Source organism: Ammodytes marinus (assembly GCF_949987685.1).
Source record: "Ammodytes marinus genome assembly, chromosome: 12".
Classification (NCBI taxonomy): domain Eukaryota; kingdom Metazoa; phylum Chordata; class Actinopteri; order Uranoscopiformes; family Ammodytidae; genus Ammodytes; species Ammodytes marinus.
Genome location: NC_137216.1, coordinates 10572142 through 10595788, shown reverse-complemented (window position 1 = coordinate 10595788; position 23647 = coordinate 10572142). Strand labels below are relative to the sequence as shown.

Genomic DNA, 23647 nt, shown 5'->3' with positions numbered 1-23647 from the left:
GGAGCTCAAAAGAAATCCCAAGCAGCAACCAAGAAACGTTTCAGTGGTTGATTCTACTGCTAAGAAAAAACCAAAGACGTACAGCAGAAGGTATAAAATCCATTGCCGAAGGCTTACCTTTTGTAGATACGCCGACAGTGTTGTTGTTGTAATAACTCAGAATTCCTCATGGGGGCGACAGAAGTTATACACTATAGTTTTAATCAACCAGCCTTCACTCTCTGGGAATTCTTTCAGCAGCGTTTGGGAACCTGGCCCATTCAGCCAGCCGACCATACAGTATATACAATATTTGTGACAAGAGAGTTTTCATTCTTTTGTGGATCTCAGTAGTGTCGTTTGAAAACACATTGTAGTTTTCACTGGGTATCATTTGGACCATTGTTGCTCCTGAGTATTGTGACACTTTGCAATATATTTCTCCCTCTACTCCACATTGCGAATGCTTGTGCCCGGGTTTTTTGTTTTTTGTTGGCCCGTGTTCCACCCCAATGTCTCAGAGGGACAACTTTACATTCACTACACAGGGACACAGAGTCTCATAAACAACACGTTTGCCATAGCTGTGCAAAACTTTCCTCACTGCTGCACAGAATGGGCAATACTTTGAAATAGTATTCGGCAGAGACTTATTTGGAGGCTACCATATTATGGTGGTTTTTTACATTTCCAATTTAGGTTTCTCTTAAAGGTGCAGTTTGTAGGATTTATTAGCATTTTTTAGGACTACTAGATGACGCCAAAAACACGTTGTTACAAACTGCACCTTTAATGATTTTACTGCTTATTGTCCTAGAAAGCGAAACGCAATAATCACTTTGACTGCAAATGAGATTTGAAGAGATTCTGTAATTCTGGCATTGGTTTTGCCATGTTAAAATATCATCATGCCATATACAAGACAAGAGCATGTGCATTATGCTTCATGGAAAGTGGCTGGCAGGGTCACCTAGCTCCTCTATAGTAATGACTGTAGAAGGGCCTGCTCCATGCAATCATTACAGCTATGTCACCTTGTATATATTCTTTGCCTTGATCACACACACCAGTCTGTCAGCATCACCACCTCTAACCATTCCACAGGGGTTTTCTTCGCTGTCTGTTACTCTGTGCTGACATTCAACAGTAATGCAATCCTAAAAGTCCAGAGGTGGATTGGTTTTCTTTCTTCCAAAGATTGCATCATTCTTTCTCACTCTCAGTATTTTGACCTAACTCCATGCTCGCTCGCTCACTGGTTGGTTATTAAGAGATTTTTATACTTGTATTCTCACAACAAACAGAATGGTTGAGATGTTTTAGAAAACTTTAAGTTTAAACAAGTGTGACTAGTGGGATTATTTTCGGCCAAGGCTCTTAGTTCAGTGTTCCACAGCAGGTTGCGGGTAGTAAACAACACAAAAAAACGCTGAGCTGGCTGATATTTATCTGTTTTTTTTTTATTAATTTGACCCATTGCTAAATAAAACAAAAATATTTATGAGTGCAGTTTTAAAATATATTAAGGGCCGCTGAGCATTTAGAAAAGTGGGCCACTCTGCAGCACCTGATCCAGGGACAGCTGGCTGGTGGGTGTCTTGTTATTTTTTTAAATGCGCTTCAAGAAAAAAACTCCAAAGTTGGACTACGCCGGTATAGTTGCAAATTGTCGAAGAGATTTCAACTTCTGGCATCAAAAACATAAGCAAAAAATCATTCAATTCCCTTCACTCTGACACAGTGCAGTTATTAGTGGAGCTTAGAGAAAGTCTCAGTTAAAAAATTAGGTCTGCCTTTTGACAATATTAAAGATGCATCGTTTGTGTTTTAATAACATCTTGCTTGTGAGTTATTGATCCAGGAATTACAAACTGGGTCAATATCTATACAACTTTACCACAGTCTTGAACCCTCGACTTTATTCACAAAATTATATTTACACTTTATTCTAGACACTTTGACTTTAGTCAAGTGCATAATGATTTTTTTTCCTCCTCTCTTTTTCTTTCTCTCCCATGTCCCTAATACTCTTCTGTAGTTAGTTATACTGTCACACAACAAGTTTGAAATTCATTGTGGTGATGCCTCCATATCTTTCATATCATCTTATTTACTGAGACAGTGCGGATATGTGCACTCGAGAGAAACCCTCCTTCATCTATAGCTCCAGTTGTGGCAGTAAGCAGGAAGCTGGGCTCAGAATCCCCCAGAGGCACCGGGAGCTTTTCAACCAGTTTTCACATCATGGCCAGCCTGTACAGACAGCTGTGGTGGTGGCAGCTCCTTCTCTTCAAGCTGCACTCAGTCTGTCAACCATTCCTCTGCACAAAATGTAATAACTGGGTCAATAATGGGACAAAATTCTGCACCCTAAACATATTGACTATTAACCATAGATCAAAATATTTTTCACCTAATATTGTATGGATTTCATGACATTATAGAGTGGAGTCAATAATTCAAACGGTAAATTGCTTCAAAGAGGAGTGTAGTATCGTACACAAAATCACACCATGTGTCACAAATGTACGGAAAAGTATTAGGGCCACGGAAGAGGGAAAAAATGAGAGGAGGAAGTTTTCTTTTCTATTATGCACTTTGAGAATAAAGTCAAAATGTTGGTAATAAAGTAGCAATAGAATGTCAAGAAAAGACTGCGGTAAAGTTGGAAAGATGTGAACAGATTTAAGTTTACGGGATCAATAATCATAGAAATCATAAGCAAAACGTTATTAAAACAGCAATGATGCATCTTTGCTACAACCTCATTTTTACAGAAACCATACGTCCTCTAAGATCCACCAATAACTGCACTGCACTGTATCATAACAAATGCATCGCATATTTTTCTCTTCTGCGTTTCCCTTTGTAGACGATCCCTGTGCTCTCGTCTCACATCAGTTGAGAGCAATGTTATTAGTGGAGCTTAAAAGACGTTTGCTTTCAGTAAAAATGAGGTTGTAGCCCATTGTCTGCCTTATGACGATAGTAAAGATGCATCGTTTGTGTTTTAATAGCCTAACGTTTTGCTTTTGATCCTGGCTGTTGAAATATGTCGACATATTTCCAGCATTCATGAACTATCGAACATGTTCTACACATTATAGTTACACTTTACTCTTGACATTTTGACTTGTTTCTTGAAGTGCATAAAAAAAAATTCTCTCCCTTGGCCCTAATGCTCTTCTGTACGAGATGTTCTGCACAAAAACAATATAATAAAATAAAATAGAGGCGCGTTATACATGTCCCATAGGAAGGAGTTGATTTAGGACTGCCCCACTAGCCAAAGTACATTTGGATTACATTTTAAAACAGCACAGCCTGAAACTCCTTCTGATTACTCATGCACAGTCCTCCTCACATCACCCACCTTCCTCTTATTCAAAATCCCTTAAGCAATAGTGACACCTGGTGCTCACAATAGGAACTGCATTTTAATACAGTCCACTGTCAGGTATAACTTGATTGTTATTTCAGACGGACACCCCTAGATCTTCAATTAGGGAGACACAAGTGGAAGGAAATATAATTTATCAGTTAAATGAATGAATAGAATGGTGTCAAGTCAAAAATGTCTTGATGTTGCACTGGAAGAGTCTAGACTAATGACCTCATTATTCCTTAAAATCCACATGGAAGCGGCCTAACCTTTAAACAGTTTATCAAGAAAAAAAACACAAACATTTTCTTGTTTCAACTTTTCAAATGTGAGAATTTTGTATTTCTTTCTTACAATTATTAGATAGATAGTAGCCTATATTATTAAGAAATTAGATAAAACGTAAAGACCAAGACTCCAGCACTTAGAAACAGATATCAGCCTTTATTGGAATGTTGCAAGGCATTAAATACACAAATTCCATAATTTTTTTTATAATTTGGCATTTAACAATAAAAAAAAAAATTCTAGTCTAAAACAATACTGGTCTGACAAGTCGTTCTAATTCACTTTCATCTTTATGACCTCATAAGTCCTCTCTCTCTCGCTCTTTTCTCTCACTGCGTTCCAGAGGTGGACTCCTGACAAGTGTGGCAGATGTGGATTCTAAAATACACTGAATGGAGAATCAAAGGGTCGAGACAGCAGAAGAAACACGCATAGGGGAAACAATAGGAGGAAATACTGCGTATATCAAAGCTGCATCGTGGGTTCAAACAGTCTCTTGCTGATTCTGGTATGCATTAAATCTTTTTTTACCCCTGATTTTACATATAAAAAACTTTAGTATGAAATATAAACAAGCTCTTACGTTGATACACAGACGAGTGCATTGGGAACTGGAAAATAAAAAGGAGACAATAATATGTTCTAAACTTGTCAATGATGTGGCGAGTCAGCGGCCTGGACTCATTTTTATAAAAGATAAATAATATGTTCTGGTGTCAGGAAATCACTATTAATGTTTCTGTCATAATCCTATGCCTTTAACCAAGACCATCTTTATCATCATAATAACCTGAACCATCATCACTCACAGCGTGTTGCTCAACAGATCCAGAAATGCTTTTTTTTTTTTTTTATTCATGTATACAATCCATTTTCCCTCATCTTGAAAAAAAAAAAGAATTAAAAAAATCTATGGCAGCGTATTGATGCCACTAGGAAAATATAATAAAAAAGGATTGATCTCGTTATAAGAAGAGTTTATACACGTGATAGAAACTTGGCACTTTATAGTTTTGTCAAAGCGTGACATTTTGGAGAAGTATGTATTGTGCGCCTTGTTTTTCCCTGTTTCCATGCCAAGCGCCACTCCGTTCAAGACCGGACGTCTTAGCGATTTAAGATCTCACGTTCCGATTAAGTTATGATGTGATGCGTCTTTATCTCGTGATTATGAGATCAATCGGTATCTCATTAACATGCGATAGCGTCACATTTTAACTTGATACATATCACGTCATAACGAGATACACATCTTTCTTTTTAGTATTATTACCCTAGTTTCATCAATACGCCGCCAGAGAAAAACAAAAAAACACAGAAAGAAAAGAAGAAAAAGAAAGAAAGAAAAGGAACATTCCGGACAAATGTTCCATGTGGTCTGTGTTTGGTCTGACCTCTCTTTTTCTCTTTATATTGTGGAATGCCTTGTGGTCCCACACTTCCATAGCTGAACTAGTAATGTAAAAAGCACACAAGCACCAGCGTCCTCCCCACCCCTCTCCTCCCACTCCACAGTTAAGACATGACTCCAAAGACGGGGTTGTGGCGACAGATGCTCGGCCCGATCTCTTCGTAGTCCTTCTTGGTGTGGCAAACCTGGTAGAACTCAGGCTGTGGAGAGAACATATGAAGATCAAGGTCAGTATATAAGAACTGTAAAAAAAATAAAAAAATTTTTTTGCATATCTATGTTGTGCAGGCGCTGTTGTTTTCTTTGTTGCCGTTGATTGTATTTAAATGTTTAGCTACTGCTGGGAGAAGTAGCACTTTCTTTGCACCAAAGGGCCCTGGGCCTTTCTCTCAGATCTAGCAGATGGCAGGTGCTTTAGCAAAGTCAAAATGAAACTGTAATTGGATGTTTTTCTTGGTAAAAACAACAAGCATCCAAAAGGGAGAAATTGACATATAAAAGAGTTTCCAAGTGGGAGGCAGTGCTGGTTCCAGAAGTGTTTTTCTAAATCATTTTGAATTCCCATTTCACTTATTTCTTTACATGATATTCTCAATGCTACGTGAACATTTGTTTCTGTGAAATAATGTTTATTACGGTGTCTCAAAATGCAACATTTGTTCGTCTCTAATCGGTTCACTTTACAATAATGTTTTATGTACGCTGCATTTACATTTGTCTGTGAATCTGTCCTTATTATGTCTTACTGTATCTCCGGAGTCACCTATGTAGTTTTTTTTTATCTTTGTCATATATTCAAGCCATTTCTCTCGTTTTAGGTTGCCTAACTATTCCCAAAGGCTAACTCTGGCTCACAGTGGGCACTGTCCTTGAAAAAAAATCAATCAATAAATCAATGATAATCTTTGGCTGCTGTTGCCATGGCGATGAAGTCACTCGTAGGCGTGATTCAAAGTGTCTCCTTCTTACCTACAAGCATGGATCCATGCACTGCACTCTTTACTGGCACATTTGTGCTCTGAATGAGCCACCACACATATATCCACCAGGGAGAAGTGTATCACTACAGTCAGTACACAGGCTCAATAATAGCTGATTAGCTATTTAGCTGAAGAACTTTGAACCGTTTAGAAGCAAATGTCAAACTTGGTCAATTCGATTCTAAATGGTGCTGTCTTTATTATTAAAACTGTTAACAAAACCCTATGTGCCCCTGTCATTAATATGTTACAATGGGGCCGGTCCACACACAGAATTGACGCTTAAGGAATATTTTATGTCTTTCTTAGAGAAACTAAAAAAGTAAAAATGTCAAAATCCCTTTGACGTGGTCAGATTATTGATTACCACATGGCTACTTGTGATTTAATTTGGTCTATTATAAAATCAAACTGTTTTGTAACAGGTGGTGATATGGAGTTGATAATAATATTATGGTTAATTGTATGAAAATTTCATGAATGCTAACTGTCGACGTTGAAACATTTTGGTGGAATTATCTAAAAATGAAACCTCTCAGATGACGATGAACTAAATTCTCTAAATAGTTCTATTTCGGAAGCTTTGAACATAGAGCTTTAAGTCTTCTTGAACTGAGACACCTGAGACATTCAACAAAAAAGCAATTATTCTTATCAGGGAATAATTCCATTCCATTCTACCATTAATTAGCCTTTTGTGAATCAAGCGTCACAAACTTCCGCTCCCAGTCATTCTTCCTGCCGGTTAGATTATCAGCTTGACTCACACAAATAACTTGTGGAAGAGGAAAGGGAATGAGAAAGTACCGCCACCATCCGTAGAACTAAAATAAACGACTCAATAAATACCATTGAACAAAAGAACTGCATGCTCTTCAATGAAACAAGATGGAAGCCGTAGTGTTGGTGAATGTAAAAGGTAGATGTAAAGTTAAACCAGTATATGTTGATAAAGTAGCGTAGCAGCATGTCTGAAATACTTACAGTTGATGCTAACATAGATCCACCAAACCACACTGCATATCTCTGCATATGATGAGTGATAACCTGGACGTCGATTGGTTTGGGCTGAGGAGGGAGGACAGAGAGAAAAGTCAGTCAAACGTAAACTCCTCTGTAGCAACAGTATGAGATGCAACAGTAAATGGATGACATGCAGGGGTGCTACTCTTATTTGTACTGGAGAGCAACTGTGCCGCATGTGTGCACCGCCAAGAATATATATTATCTTCAAACATATTTTGTTTACCTCCATACCGAGGCATGACTAAATCCCTGAAATAGTTTTTGTCCATGTCCGAAATATTTTGGGACAATTTCCACTCCTACCTCCACTCACTATTCTCTGTATTATGTGGACCTGGCAGAGCTACATTCACCATGTGTTCCTACTAGCATGCCTGAGGAGGATCTACAGATGCCAGTCAACTCAGCCGTCGGCCACATGACATTTAACATCTCATCAAGATCAATCCCAGGCTGAATGCCTTCACAGCTTGGAGGCAGGAGAGACTGAAGTGACTATACACTTGAGCTGTGCTAAACTAGCGATACAACAATATATCATGATATTTGTTTACGTGATATCTGTATCGTATAGTCAGCTCCAGTAGAGATATTTTAAAGATACAAAATCCAGGTTTTAAACGGGTTGTGAATTACAAATTTCGCTCATGTAGATATCACAATGCAGCAAGTTGCCTCGAATTAGAGGGTTTTGAATTTGAATTAAAGTTTGCACTTACTTATCAATATAATGTGATGTGATCACCCAGATTATACACAGCAACTTGTATGTCAGCCCTGTTTTTATATTTTCATTGAACTATGTGGAATATCACAATATATCGCAATATACATTGTATCGCAATGTATTGTGATATATCATATCGTGAGCCATATTGTGATGCATATTGTGAAGTCCTTGTCAATACACAGCCTTACTATACACATTTCTCCTGAAGGTGAAACATTTCTATTGTAGATGTGTAGACCCCATTAGCTTTATAGCTCATACATTTCCAGTAGAAATCAACTAATGGCCATTCGATACTCATCTGTAGCAACAATGATTGTTAATGGAAAAGGACATAACGTTTAAAGGCACATCTTTTTCTCACACAGTGATAGTGTTTTGTGGAGCAGTATTGATCTGTGCTGTGTGTGTGTGTATATAAATTAATGTCTTGCTCTCACCTTGAGCTTGCCTCCACTCAGCTCCTCACTCATCTTGAGGCGTGCGTCCACACTCCTCTTCAAGTCTCTCTGCAGACGGCGCCCAAAGTCCCTGAACATGGTGGAGCCTCCGGAGAGCACTACGTTCTGTTGACGGGGATCAAGGCTTTAGAATGAGACACACTCAACTAAAGTGAAGTGAAACCGATCTGGGGAAAACAGGCCACTGTGCTGCTGGCATTGGAACTGGGATTGGAAAATAAACCTTGATAAACCTCAGTGACATCCATCTCACTCAGTCACTCCATTCTACTCAATTTTATCAGTATGAGTCAATACTCTGATACCCAGCCCTACCCGACCCATTACCAGAGACAGACGGAGCTAATCAGCACTCCAGGGTTCCCACACATGTTTTACCAATGAATCTTCAAAAGCTTTTCCATGATTTTTCCTTTGACATTTTACCAAATTTCCATAGGTTCCAATTTCCAAGGTAAACCTGTTCCGCAATCGTATGGCTCAATTACGCAGTCTAAATTAGAAACTTTTCCAAAACATTTAATTCATTCCAAACCATTTCCAGGCCAGGATTTTTTTTTATATGTTGTTTTAATTTTTCCAGGAATTTCATGAGCGTGGGAACCCTGTCACTCACACATACAGTACAAGCTTTGAATCAATGTAGGGCTGAATGCTATGGAACATTCCCTGTGATCACTTCAGGTAGAGATCTTTTTGAATGGTGCTAAAGATTTGAGAATAAAATATCTCAATCAACACACTGGTTTCTGTCAGCTTACCTTGTAGAGAGGACGCCTGACATCAATAGGGCAGTTCTGGATGACCTCGTCCACTACTTCAGAGATGGGCTGGGTGAAGTCAGGGTTGGCAAACTGGGTTCACAGGTGAACAAAGAAGAATACATGTTATACTGTGTTAATAGAGGAACACAGACGTGTTTTTTTAAAAGTCTGAACCAGTTTTAGTTGACATTCGGGAAAAATTGTAATAATGTATAGGCTACCTTGTGAAATGCTTGAGGAATCTAATCGTCAGTCTGATCTGATATAGCTAATACCTTTCATTCGTGATTTATACTAGTATAAATTAAAGCCATGCTATAGAACAGGGGTTCTCAACCTTCTGCAAGCTGGGCCCCCCCAAAGCTGGGTCATTGCAGTTGGGCCCCCCCACCGACCCTGACAACCCCCCCCCCCACACACACACACACCACCCTACACAGATAGATAGATAGATAGATAGATAGATAGATAGATAGATAGATAGATAGATAGATAGATAGATAGATAGATAGATGGATAGATGGATAGATGGATAGATGGATAGATGGATAGATGGATAGATGGATAGATGGATAGATAGATAGATAGATAGATAATCTGTTATTGTTATTATCACAAGGGCTAGGCCAGTGGCACACCTTTGAGTTGAATATTGGGTTTAGGGTTGGGGTCCGGAAATTTCTTATATTTTAACGTTAAATTCTGGTGCACTTTAAAAGCTATTATGAGATTGTATCAATGAGACACTGAGGAAATGTTTTTTTTTTAAATCTCCTTAGAAGAGAAGAAAATAGTAGCCTAAATAGAACATACACAGAATAAATTCTACAATAGGTATACCTGTTATGAAAAAGCTTCACAAAACAAAGTCTATGATCAATGGGAAACACTGCTGTCTGACAACCCAGTTCAGAAATTGTTTCAACTATTGAGTCTTGGATTTGGAAAGTGGCCAGATTTAGCTCAAAATGCTACCTGCGATTAATGTGCTGTGCAGCCTGAACGCGGAGTTGTGTGTGTCTCAGTGGCGATTCCAGGAAATGTTGACTGGGGGTGGCCAAGGTGGGCCACAGAGCTAGAGTGGGGTGGCCATCGCACCCCTGAATGAATAGCATGTGATATGCTGTACAACCAATTCAAAGATGATTTATAATCCCAAATGCCCAAATCATGTTAGTATCCATTGTAATGTTTGTCAGAAAACTAAACCCCTGAAGGAGGGTCTGGGGGCATCCCCCCCAGAAGATTTTTTTGTGTTTTTAACATGTAATCTAAGCATTCTGGTGCATTCTGGCGAAGATAATAAAGGAAAAAGTCAATATTTATTTCAGTTCAGATGAATAGTAAAATTAGCAAGACAACATAACTTGCTAGCAGCCAGATGCCAACTGGACAGAGGGACGGATGACAACTAGCTTTTGACCAAATATCTTGCTAAAAAAATAAACCTTTATTTATGAAATTCTGCCCTAAGAACATGTTACACTTGCTAACTACAAACTTAAATTTTTTTATTCAGATTTCAAAAATCTGCTGGGACACGTGCCCATACACATGCATGGGTGGCACGCATGTCACAAGCACACTTATGCTGTTTTCAAGACCTTTGCTGACCAGATAACAGTTCTAGTGGCCACAGTCCTACCATTAATTCAGTACTTGAAAATTGCAAACTGATCTCATATCAGTGGATTGGAGTGTTTGTGTGATGAACTTGGCAACTACCTAAACAAAAATATATATCATCTCTGAACTAGGCTACATATCAGGAAAAAAATTTAAATTACAAAAAAATAAAAAATAAATAAGATTTTTTTTTTCTTTTTTTTTCATTCCCCTCGCGCCCCCCCGGTAGAGTGTCCGCGCCCCACCGGTTGAGAACCACTGCTATAGAACATGGAAGTCTAATGTCCTTACATGGAGTGTTTCGCCTTAACCAAAATGTGTTCCATATGTGCTTCTTTAAGAGCAAGTGTTTGTAGTGTGTGTGTACAATGGTAAAGTGTGCAGTGGCAAACCTCTGGGTGGAAGAAGATCTCTGGTCCCAGGAAGCGCTCGTAGCCCACGTCGATGGTGAACTCCTTCTTGCTGATGGAGTTGATGCCGGTGTACTGCTTGATCCACTTGGAGCCGTCCGTGTCGTACTTGTTGAACTCTTTGACTAGATCCGGGCACACGTAGCTGTAGCGCTCCTGGTGGAAGAGGGGGGGAGAGAGAGGAAAGTTGTATAATCAGCTCAAGTATAGCACTAAAGGAGTTGGTACTGAACTGTACAAATCACAAACGGTCAAGGGAGGAATATTTGGAAATGATCTAAAGAAGAAAAGCCTCAGTGCTTAGTTGATAGATCCTTATGAGTGAAGCTGTGTCTGTTTAGACTGCAGTCATCTGCATAACAAGTTTGGATGTCACGTGACTGGTATATTCACTTATACCACACGCAACAAATATAAACGCAACACTTGTTTTTGCTCAAATTCCTCATGAGCTGAAATCAAATTTCTTAAGGATTTTTCTATGTACACAAAAAGGCCATTTACTCTGAAATTGTGTTCCCATATGTGTTTAAGTATGCTGTCTTAACAGCATCTTGATATGTCACACCTGTCAGGTGGATGGATTATCTCAGCAAAGGAGAAGAACTCACTCACACAGATTTTAAATAATTTTGTGACCTAAATGTGAGAGAAATAGGTATTTTGTGTACATAGAAAAAGTCTTTGATCTTTCATTTCAGCTCATGAATAAACTGGAGCAGAAGTAAAAGTGTTGCGTTTATATTTGTGTTCAGTGTAGCCGCCATTTCTCACTGGAATGTGTGTAATGTTCAACCAGAGCATTCACATGTGGTATAGCATGTGGTTTTGGAAATGAAAGTGTGATATAAAAATTCTATCTCGACTGGCATTTTCAAGCAATTTTCCTTCTACCCCCAACTGTGTGAGAATCCTTAATAGTTTGTGAAGTAGAGAACAGTCTTTATCCATTTTAATTTGAATCAAGCAGAGAAAAAAAAACAACCTACAAATGTCTTTTTCATAGAACATTTTGTTCCAATACAAAAGTGATAATGAGAGAGCAGGGTTCTATCTGGAAATAGATTTTTGCTTGTGTAACAGTGAATATGAATGAACAGAACATAGCAGTATACTGTGCTCAGAGGAGATGTCATTAAGTTTGAATTGCAGGCCCATTCTGCAGTGGAATGAACATTGCTAGACACGACTGTCAATATGCACAACGCGCTTCCATGCTAATGCTAATCATTGGAATTCACATTACTTGTTGTTTGTCCTTCTCTGGCTAATGAAGACTGGTCCTTGACATTGAGAAACAAAGTCTTGGATAACAAGCTATTTAATAAACATGGGGGAACAGTGGAGAATTGAGGTGAATCAATAAAATGTGGTGACTGACAAAAGGAGACACCATAAAGGAAATTACATTTACATAAAGTCATGTTTGTTTATGACCTGGAAAAATTATTTTGGTAAACGCAGGTTTGCAGACACAAAGCTTCATCTTCCTTAGTGTGTGCCGCTATGTGTGAGTGTGAGTGTGTGTGTGTGTGTGTGTGCGCGCACATTACTGTGGGGACCAATGTTAATTAGGGCTGCAACTAACGATTATTTTGATAACCGATTAGTGTTTTGGTCCGTAAAATGTAAGAACAGGGTGAAAAATGTTGATATATTTTCCAAAGCCCATGTTGACGTCCTCAAATGTATTGTAATGTCCAACACACACAGATATTTCAGTTTACTGTCATAATAGGATTAAAGAAACCAGAAAATATTCACATTTGAGAAGCTGAAATCAGAAAATTTGGACATTTTTTATTAAAAAATTACTCTAAACGATTAATTGATTATCAAAATAGTTGGCAATTATTTTAATAATCGATTCCTCGATTAATCGTTGCAGCTCTAATGTTAATTATCAGACACTAAACAAACAAAGCAATACCAATGCAGTGGGTTTTTGAAGGACACCAGCTGAATGGAGAAGACAGACCAACAGTGCCATCTAGTGCCCAAAAATTAAGTTACAATTATTCCATCTTACAGCTATTCGAACAAGTAGGTTGAAGGGTTTCCTTTGTTTTAGTAGGTGTTTTATTGTTCACTAAATGATGGTTTAAGAGCTAAAATCTCCAGTGAAAAAAGTTTTCTGATGAGTTTTTCTGGATGGATGATGATAGAAAACCTTAGCTTTGTCATAGGAAGGGAAACAAGGCTCTTAGTTTGCAATGTTAGTTAAAAAGTTTCATTTTGTTTTTAACAAATGTTTCACAGCAAATGTATATTTCGGCAGCGTCTCAGCGTCCACATGGGCACATGATGCAATAAATAATATTCATACTAGTATAGTATTCCTATGACAACCATTTCACTGACTTCAACCCCTCCACACTTGTAACTGTTTTAATTAGGCTATTATTTATTTCATTCAATTGATCTGAATGTTTTAAATTGTTGTTGTCTGTGTGTGTGTGTGTGTGTGTGTGTGTGTGTGTGTGTGTGTGTAAACTTGTTATGTATTCTCATTGTATATTGTGTATCTGTACTCGACGTCATTGTAAAAGAGGGTCACCCCTCAATTGATCTCTCGAGGTTAAATAAAGGTTACAAACAAACAAACTTAAAACAACAAAATAGCCTGATTTTGGTGATAGTCGCTGATGTACTTTTGTCTGCTTTCTTCATCCTAGCCTCCTGTTTACCCTTCAGGAATGTGTGCATGTAACCTTGAGATATACAGCTGTTTGACGTTTAAAGTGCCAAACCTCGGTGATCATGACAACCTAAAGCCCGTCTGTAGAGCCTAGTTAAACTCAGGGGTCACCCACGCCACATATGTTATGCTGCAAGTCTACACCCAAAGAGGTCAACATTCACACATTTCAGATGTGTGTGTGTGTGTGTGTGTGTGTGTGTGTGTGTGTGTGTGTGTGTGTGTGTGTGTGTGTCTTTGATCTCTGTAAAATCAAATAAAAAAGGCCCTCATCAACACTGCCTTCTCAACACAGTGAAGGTAGCTGATACATAACAGTAGCTTTTGGACCAACCTTGACTGCCTTGGCCGTCTCCAGAGACTGCTCCGGGGGGATGCCCACCTCCCTCTCCCTCAGAAGCTGCTGGGTGAAGTAGGTGATGTCCCGCCCGGCGATGGGAATGTGCTTTATACAGCTGCCAATCACATAGCCTTCAGCCTGGGACAGACAGACAGACAGACAGACAGACAGACAGGAGAGAAACACAGGTTGGGTCTGTTAGTTTGCAGTTTTTCCATCTGATCTGCTGATTATGAGGCCTTTACCACATCCCTATGGTGTTTTGTTTGGCCTGCATGTCCAGCGGTGGCTACAGACACATGCTGATTCAGTCACAAAGTCTCTAAATACATTCTGCAAGCACATTTCCTCAGTCATTCTTTCCAGTCTCTGAAACACCAGGGCCTTCTGTTAACATCAACACTATCCTGTTACTGTGCAAGCACACAGGTGGAAAAATAGATTTCAAAGGGGGAAAATTCTTCATTCTGTACCACATTTAAACCTTAAAAAGGAAGAGTCAGCAATTCTAGAGAATGATTATTGTTGTCAAAATCACTTTTTTTTTTAGAAATCAGTGAAAATGATCATAATCCACTACCTGTACTGTGTGTGTGCTGAAGTGTTAATACACAGCCTAGGCTCTGTAAACTGGTATGTTGCCTGATACGGTGGCCCCCCTTTGTTTACATACCAGAAACTACAACAGTAGGGTTGCCAAAGGAAGTGCAGTTTACACAATCCCTATGGTGAATAAATAGTAGGCTTAACAATGCATAGGTTTCACAATAGTTTTCCTTTAAGTAAAAAAAAAACCTAACCGGTGAATGGCCAGACGAGCGTACACATAAATGTTAGACTATAAAGTGTGTATGTGTGTGAGGGAGCCTTGTCTTTTCAAAGTGAAAACTCACCACAGGAATGACATGGGTGACACCGTCTCCACTGTCGATGACTGTGCCTGTCAGCGTCCTCTCTCCCACCTGTCTGGACGTCCAAGAGGCTGCTAGAGCCAGCACAGCCTGGAACACACACATATTGTTATGTACTACTGCACACATTAACAAGCAGCCTTCTAAGTGATCCATTGTACAATCTGACTTTTTGAGTGCGCTTTAGGAAAAGGAATTATAGAAAGGTAAGGGAAATATCTATCTGTATTTTTTTTGTTTGTATAGTAATGTATTCTGCGTTGACCTTTACAGGGACTGCAGATGGAAATTCTCAAACTGCTATTATCTGGTACAGAGCATCTTTTCTCTGTGAAATAAATTTTATTTTTCTACATGGTTCCTGACATATAAATTGATAAACTAAACTAAAAGGTGTCAAAGATATTTCAATCCATACACACACACACTAGACTAACGCAGCATGACTCACCTGCACAGCGATGTACAGCCCTGGAACGTTGAAGGACTCGAACATGATCTCGGCTGTGTACTCTCTGTTTTCTGGTGTGTTCAGAGGAGGCTCTGTCTGCACACGGAGAAGAAATGGAACAAACACAGATAGTACAGTTATTATGCAACATATTCAAAACTTCAAATAATTACCCCATTACAAAATAATATATATATATATAAATGGAGCTACAGATGCTTGGTCAGTTTGTAGTTCACTAGCCCTTGGACAATGAGCCTGAATGTCACAACAGAGAGAAGAAAGCAGCTATTTGATTTTACATCCATGGGAAACAGGCTGATAAATAAGATTTGTGTGCCTCTTACCAGGAGGAAGTAGTGGTCCTCAGGCTCGGCCCTCAGGTACTTGAAGATGATCTGCTCCATGAAGCGCTCCATCAGGTCCCAGTCCTCCACTATCCCATGGCGGATTGGCCACTGTAAGCACAAGGGTTTAAGCTCATTACAACACTGCATCATGGGACTTCTCATTCTTCACCTCTATATTTTGGTGGGATTACAGTTCTTCTATAATGAATTCTGACAACAGGTCCATCAACATAGGACCGTTAATTAACTGTTTGTAGGTAAGTGTGCCGAGGCTTTTTCACTCTACAACATGTGGAACATTGTCTATTTGGACTTTTAACTCCTTAAATTGAATTGTCTTACGGTGAACATTTGAACTTCATTCAAACAGAGGTGTCACTTGAAACAATTATCCTGGTCATATAGGGCTGGCCCGAATGCCATTTTTCAGGCTTCCGAGTATTCGTTGGTTTTTCCGAGCGAATATTCGGATATTTGTTCCAGAAAAACACACCATCAAACCAACATTAATAATGCCAATGTACTCACTGAAACCGAGTGTGTGAGCCGAGACAGCAAGCTACGTAGTTTGTTGATGCTTTAATAACTTTCGAACGGTAGTAAAGTCGGAGTTCCTTACTTTTTCCCCGTGGAGGCAAACAGCTGTTTTTCCGTTCCAAATCAGCTGTCCTCTGCACCATCGTAACCCATACAGGAGCTTATCAATTCATCCAGGAACGTGCATCTTTTCGGCGATTTATAAATCCATACAAAGATCCAATATTGATAGTCTTTTGTGTCCATATTATATCCATTATTGACTGCCTATTCCCATGATGCAAGCAAGTCACGGTTGATGATGGCTGAATAGCATGGCTGAATGTAAACAAACAGCTGAGCTAAGCTAACGTTAGCATTACGTCAAGCATTACATTTCCTTCCGAAATCGCGCTAATGCTGTGGTAGCCTATAGAGTTATTAGGAACACAATCTATTGTTCCTCCATCTCTTTCTCCCTCCTGCGCTTGGTGCCGCTTTTAGTTTGCCTCACTCTGGTAATATCACGTAGCCTACTACAGCTGATATCACCGGTTGCACTTTGAAAGGGCAGCGGCCAACTAGGTCAAAGTTCAAATAATTCGATAATATATTTTAAATGAACGTCTAATTTGTATTTTACAATTGTTTTATAACTTGTATATCCAAATATTATTTGCTGACAAAATATACTGCAGTTTGAGCTGCCTTTGCAACAAACAAAAAAAAAAAAAGACGAATATCCCGAATACTGAATTGAGCTCCGAATACTAATTTAACAAACGAATACTCGGATATTCGAATAATTCGGGCCAGCCCTAGGTCATATTGCTTTGAGAGTGTCCAAATGCCCCGCCATATGTCATACTGGTTGTATTAAAGTGTGCTCTTTTCAGTTAATATACAAGAAGTCAATATATTTAATTGTTTTATACCAACAGGAAATGACAAAATGGGAACCCTATTGAACATGGTTTTTCTACGTACAGTTAGATGTGATTTCTTCCAGCTGTGCTTCCTATTCTACTACGTGCTTTACATTGTAGGAGAATAGTGTACATTTGTGTATGTATGACGTTCTTTATTTTATTTCAGTGTGAACTCAAAATAAACTTCAAACCAATATAATATTTCTAAGGCCTTGTTCAGACTTCAGGCAATTCTGATATGTTTTCTCAAATCAGATTTTTAACACCGACTGTCTGCACGGTCAACTGCAAGAGATCAGATGTGATTTGATGTGTCCAAACGGCATGGGTTACTGTGGCAACGACATGGGGCGTTATGATCGCTGTTGAAGCAGCTTTCCAACGCAGAAATACGACGAGCCTGATTTGGGTCTATGTGTGGCCTATGTGTGGTTCACAACTGGGACACAGTTGTGAGGTGGTGCAGGTTAGCTAACTGGCTTACTGGGGCATCGTTAATGATATTGACCTGTGCTATAATGAGTCTACTGCCATGTGAGAGGTCTTCTGCCAAGAGGTAAGAGGAACTTTGAGCAGCTATGTTTGAGCTTATTAAATATATTATTATAATATGGAGTCCCAGATAAGCAAGGACAATCACATCTGATGAAAACAGACTGTCAGCAAAGACACAGAACATATACTAAACTTAGTCTTGTTTCATAGGTAGTCCTATTTACATCTAATCTCTTCTTTTCCATATGCTCTATGAGGCATGTTCAAATTTTGCTGTAGTTTCTACAAATTAAAATAAAAATTACAACAGTTATAACTTCTGAACCACTAACACGTGAATGTAACATTCATTAAAAAGGGGCCATATTGTCAGTCAAGTACATGTTGTTATTGATCATGCTACATTAATGTAATCTCAAATGTTATCAGATTGAAAGGCAAATGAGTTGACAGATTGGATTCCCACACTGCTTGCACCTGGTCAAGTCTCTCTTCCATTGCAGCACAATGTTAGCTTTTGGTTTTACGGAATGCTAAATGCATTACATGTAGGATGAATAGTTACATCAGCACTCAGAAGAAACTGAAACATATTACACATGGTAATTGCTTTGCCAGCTGCTCGTGCATGCATGTGTGTGTGTGTGTGTGTGTGTGTGTGTGTGTGTGTGTGTGTGTGTGTGTGTGTGTGTGTGTGTACACTGTACCTTAGTGGAATATGAGGGCTTGTCTAGTGCTTCGTCTCCGATGTAGAAATCCAAGTCATCCACTCCCTTCATCATCCTCCTCTGGGCCTGGTCTCCCACCTTGGCCGACTCTTTGATGGCGATACCTGACCAGGAAATAGACAATTAATAGACATTGGTAAATAAGTTAGTATGATTGTTTCGTACGACAGAGTATAAGGGCAATGTCCAGGGAAAACTAAAATAATTAAATTAAAAAATAAATTAAAATTAACTTCCCCACGGGCCCTTATACTCCGTCATAGTTTTGCACTTCATATAAAAATAAAAAGCTTTAAAGTTGGACTTGAAAGATGCTTTGAGACATAATATGTGGTACAGTGACAGAATAGGAAAAGGAAAAGTTCTCGTTGGAATGGATTTAATTTTTTTTTAAAGACAAATAAATGTAAGATGCAATAGAGGACACCATTTTGGTGTTATTAAAAAGGTGCATCATGGTCTTTGTTGCATGGTCCCTACTGGGCTGGGAATCCAATGCACAGTGAAATACTCACATGATGGAACGATGAACTGTGGCTCTGTGTTCCCTGCATAGCCCAGTTTGGTGTAACTGCAAAGACAAAAAGCATCACATTGCATTAGAATAGAGAGACGAAAAACAACCACCTGCTACACTGCCGTTTCTACATTTGAATGCAACGTCACAGTTTAGTTTACTTGAGTAAGGATTATGTTTGGCAGCTATGGCCAATCGTTAGGATCAATGCTATCCCTGTTTTGTTGGTTGGTTGGGGGCCAAAAGCAGCGGCAGCTCTGGAGTTTGTTAATAGGAGCGGAGGCCATTAAAAGAGCCATTCATGTCTCATTGACAAACGGAAGACTATTCATATTTGTCTAAGGGTGCGAGAAAGAACTCTGCAGCATAAAACTGACCATCCTTAATATAAAAACTAGCTGTGACCTCAACATTGCTGCACTTCTTTACTGTCAATTTCCCTATGCAAGCAAAACCTTACCCACATACTGTAGTCTATGAATGAATAAAAAATTGATAGATAAATATAGATGGATGGATTGATACTATATGGATGGATCCTGAAGGAAATGTTGACATCCAGTAGCAGCAAAGACACATTTTAACAACCCCATCAAGTAAAAAACTTAAATTAATTCAACTTTGCAAAAGAGCAAACGTTGCATTTACAGTATATTCTGCAAATATTGCATGTACAATTGTTTTATATACATTGTATTGTTGTTTTTTTCATTTTCAGAATAAACACATTATGCGAAATTTAAAAAAAAAAATAGGTTAAAGCTGGGGTGGAGGATTTGGGGAGAAAATGGCAGTTGGGATAGAGATTCGAATCCAAATACCTCAACCGCTCCAGTTGTTCTCTTTGGTCCCTCCCTGACACGCTATACACCAACAAAGTCGTGCCAAAGTGAATGGGCAGTCCCAACAGCCAATAAGAACAGAGAATCGGAGCCTTGCTCTGATTGGTAAAAGTGTACAGCTCATGTTAACTTTGACCAATCAGAAATCACATACCCCAGCTTTAAGAACTAATGAATCGATGTCAGATGTTTCTAAATATCTTGATGACTGGGACATAAGCAACATTCATACAACATTCGGTGAACACACCATCCCCCTCTGCATCAAAGTCTTAAAACTTGACAGCCTTCTTCATGTCTCCGCTCTGCATAAATGGTGTTTTGTGGGGCACATGCTAACCAGATGTAGCCTGACTGGGATAGACACAGACAGGGCTACTTCCTCCACACAGGGCCCAAGGGACTGAGAGAGGACACAGCACTGTGGGCATAGTGACCACATCACATCCTGACCTTGACAGTGACAGTGACTCATTGAATTCAACTTTATAAAAAAAAAGGAAGCAGGAAGAGCCAAATCACAAATCTTTAAAGTAAATCACCTAGGAATGTTAAGAGCAATAGTCTCAAATAGTCTAAACCACGAGGTATAATGCTTAGTAACCGTCCTACCTAGGTCTTTGGTTTGTTTATTTGCATAGATTACAATCTACAACTTTCTAAATTCAACCTGGAACAACTTTAGGAAAGATTTGACATTTCCTGTCCTGAACAACCAAAGGTTTATTTTGCCTGGATGAAAGTGTTCCTATTGCACAGGGAATAGTGCACGTCATGTTTATTTAGGCAATATCAGCTGTGTGGAATAAATACAGAGAGGAAACAGAGAAATAAGATTAAGACACAGAACTCAACAGTGAGTGTCTTTCATATTGCAGTGTGGGGGATTGCTGCCAAAACAGCAAATAAACAACTTAGCCTTGCTACTATCTAGGAACGAGAGAAAAATGAAGAGGAAATACTTTCCTTCTGAACATGCAGTTGGAAGCACATGTGTACAGTAAATGTGCGTGTTCAGCTACACGTCTGCTTACCAGCTGGATAGATACTCCAAATCTAGATTTACGTCCTGCTTTTTTTAAATAGTTTTAATAACGTCAGCCTCCTGTGACATGAACTGACAGTGACCTGCCAGGCGACCGCAAGCACCATAAGCATTTCTTCCTGCTTGAAATAAGGACAAGTGAATGAAAAGGAGACAAAGCATGGGTTGGCAATCAGTGATAACAACAGCTCTGTTTCATCAAGACAGCAACACAGTGTATTGGCTTTAACTGTGAACACCTTCATACCACAGAACAGTCCAGGCTTGTCTGCCTCAGCTTATGGTCTCAGCCTGCCTCGACTAGCTCAGAACATGTTGGTGGACATTATGGCAGAGGACAGCTGGAGATGAGCACAATAACCCACTTTACTGCTGCAGTAAAGCATTTTCAGTTGATTCTTATAAGCTACTATCTTTACTAAATTATCTACTTTTTGGCAACAGAGTACAATAGCCTGTTGCATAAAATGTAGTTCTACTTTACCTTGTAAGTTAATTTATGCCCAAGGTGACTGAGCCTCACTTAACATGGTTGCAGCCTTCTATTATGAAATGTCAACTGTTTGCTTAGACAGATAAAGAATGACTCCACCCAACTCTTTGACTGCACTAAGTTTCAACACCTGAGAATGTCTTCGCTGTGGCTGAGGCCCTGATTTGACAGTGCAATTGTGCTATAGTTTTGCACACAAGGTGACCCAGACGCTAGAAAACTACATTGAAATACATCTGGACCTGTCATTGGTCCCTTCATTGCATGGTCATTGCAGCAGTCTAATCCAATGATAAGCATCCGGGCTGCTTTAGAAGCTCATGTGTAAAAGGGAAGTGAAGTTGTCACTGTTTGGAAACTATGAGCGTGACTCAGAGACAGCTGTTGTTCAACGCTTTCCAACATCGGCCAATAGCCGGCCCGGTTCACACTCTGGCCGAGCTGCAAAGCCACACAGCAATGTCAAAGTTTCCACATCCTGACCCAAATCTCAACCGTGCCTTTGACTAAGCGTTTTATTTCTACAGAGAAAAGCAACAGCACGTGAATAGTCATGGCTATTGGAACAAATGTGTCATGTCTGCAGGCCAGAGAGCAGAAGCCATCTGCTTTAATGAGCAGAAATAAAAAAGTAGGTAGCGCAGGCAGGCTAACCCAATTCTCAGCTGTACTTTCTTTAGCTGTCCCGGTTCACAACAGCAGCAGCAGCAGCAGCAGCAGCAGCAGCAGCAGAGTGGTTAACAGCCTGAGGGCAGGAGTGGGGATGAGTGGGCAGGTATGCAGTGTGGAGTAGGAGTGACTCTTCAAGCCTCTACATGCCAGCAATGCAAACCACTGCTAGCCCCCAAATCTCACAGAACATACCGAAGATGCTAACTGCTGCTATTTGGTGCAAATGTGCATTGGCTACATTGCTCAAAAGGCATTACTTTTTTTATCAAAGGGAATAACTTTGAAAATTAGAAAGGGAATAGTTGTGTGAATAAAGTGAAATAAAAAAGATAACACATCTAAAACATATTTTAAATGGTTTTTAGGCTACTTTTTGGATATAAGAACCTATAGCATACCGAATACCAAAATGCAGGGAAGGAGGTTTACACATCAATACAGTATATGGTCAATACAAATACTGCTGCAGGAGGAGCCTAGAAGATACCTAGCCCTGTGTTATTGTCTGAATAACATTTGCTGCAAAAGCAGATTCTTATTAGGTCAACTCAACTGAGACGACTCGATTGGGAAAAGAATCGGTAGCATGGCAATGAAGAGAAATCAGAGAAGTTAATCAGAAAAGCATGCTCGGATGCCGAGAAACCACCATATATGGACTTAAAAGCGTGAATGAGGAAGTGTAGGCTGTATAGGAAGTGGTAGTGCGCCTGCTCAAAGACCAGAAGGACGAGCACAGTGATTGTAGCCTATGTATGAAATGCACTCGGGAGTGAGGTCATGTAAATGTGCAAAATCTGGTCAATGAACACATAACGCTTGACTATATCCTGCTAATGATCGCCTGCTAGCTCCAAATGAATGAATGCAGCTGTTAGGGGGATAGCCTGCATTACAACAGCGAACACTAGCTGGGTTCTTGCAACGGAATCCCTTCAACGGGAAGAAAACAGTGATGAAAACTAGCTGAACATGAAACTAGCTAACAAGCACGACAACAAACACGAAATATGAACTGTTACCGCACACTTCAGAGCACCTCCATTGACCTGACTGGGTTTATCTCGGGAGAGAGAGGAACATTTTGTCACAGTTAGCTGTTCGTTAGCATGTTAGCTCGCTTTGTAGCTCTGCATATACACACTGGTATACACCCAGTTGCTACTGCTGACACTGACAGTCCCTGACCGTGCTGAGCCTCTCTCTCTCTCGGTGAACCCCCTGCCCGCCCTGTGTGAGCGGCGGTCCCGTTTGAAAGGCTTCTTACCCCGTGCCGCAGTCGACAACGCACGCCGGTAGCCGTCCAGCCATGTCTCCTCCCCGGTGTATCTGCTGTCCACAAACGGTTAAATGTGGCGGATAGTAACGCTGTGTCGGCTGGAGGAATCTGGCGAGGCGTCCACAGGCGGAAACCTGAGCCCGCACACTGCCGTTTCCACTTCCGCACTGGGCTCCTGGCAGCCAGGGAGGAGAGGCAAGATGGCGGACACCGGGTAGAGCGAAATAAAAATATGTTATTGTGTACTGAGCAATTACAAGTGGCTTCCTATACCTACATATTGTACATAAGGGTACATAGGAGTAAAACTCCTAATATTATAAA

At 39.8% G+C, this 23647-nt stretch overlaps 1 protein-coding gene across 1 annotated transcript; it reads right to left on the bottom strand.

Annotated features, from left to right (window-relative positions):
* Positions 1–3785: 3785 nt before the first annotated feature.
* Positions 3786–23479, bottom strand: LOC307258298 (actin-related protein 3-like). Its single transcript, XM_080037798.1, has 12 exons — positions 23312–23479; positions 18991–19046; positions 18455–18579; positions 15805–15915; positions 15458–15553; positions 14989–15096; positions 14090–14233; positions 11040–11213; positions 9019–9111; positions 8237–8362; positions 7025–7108; positions 3786–5260 (listed from the first exon to the last, which is right to left on the bottom strand). The coding sequence occupies exons 1-12, from the start codon at positions 23353–23355 to the stop codon at positions 5165–5167; spliced, it is 1257 nt and encodes a 418-aa protein (XP_079893924.1). The 5' UTR covers positions 23356–23479; the 3' UTR covers positions 3786–5164.
* Between the last annotated feature and the right edge of the window lie 168 nt (positions 23480–23647).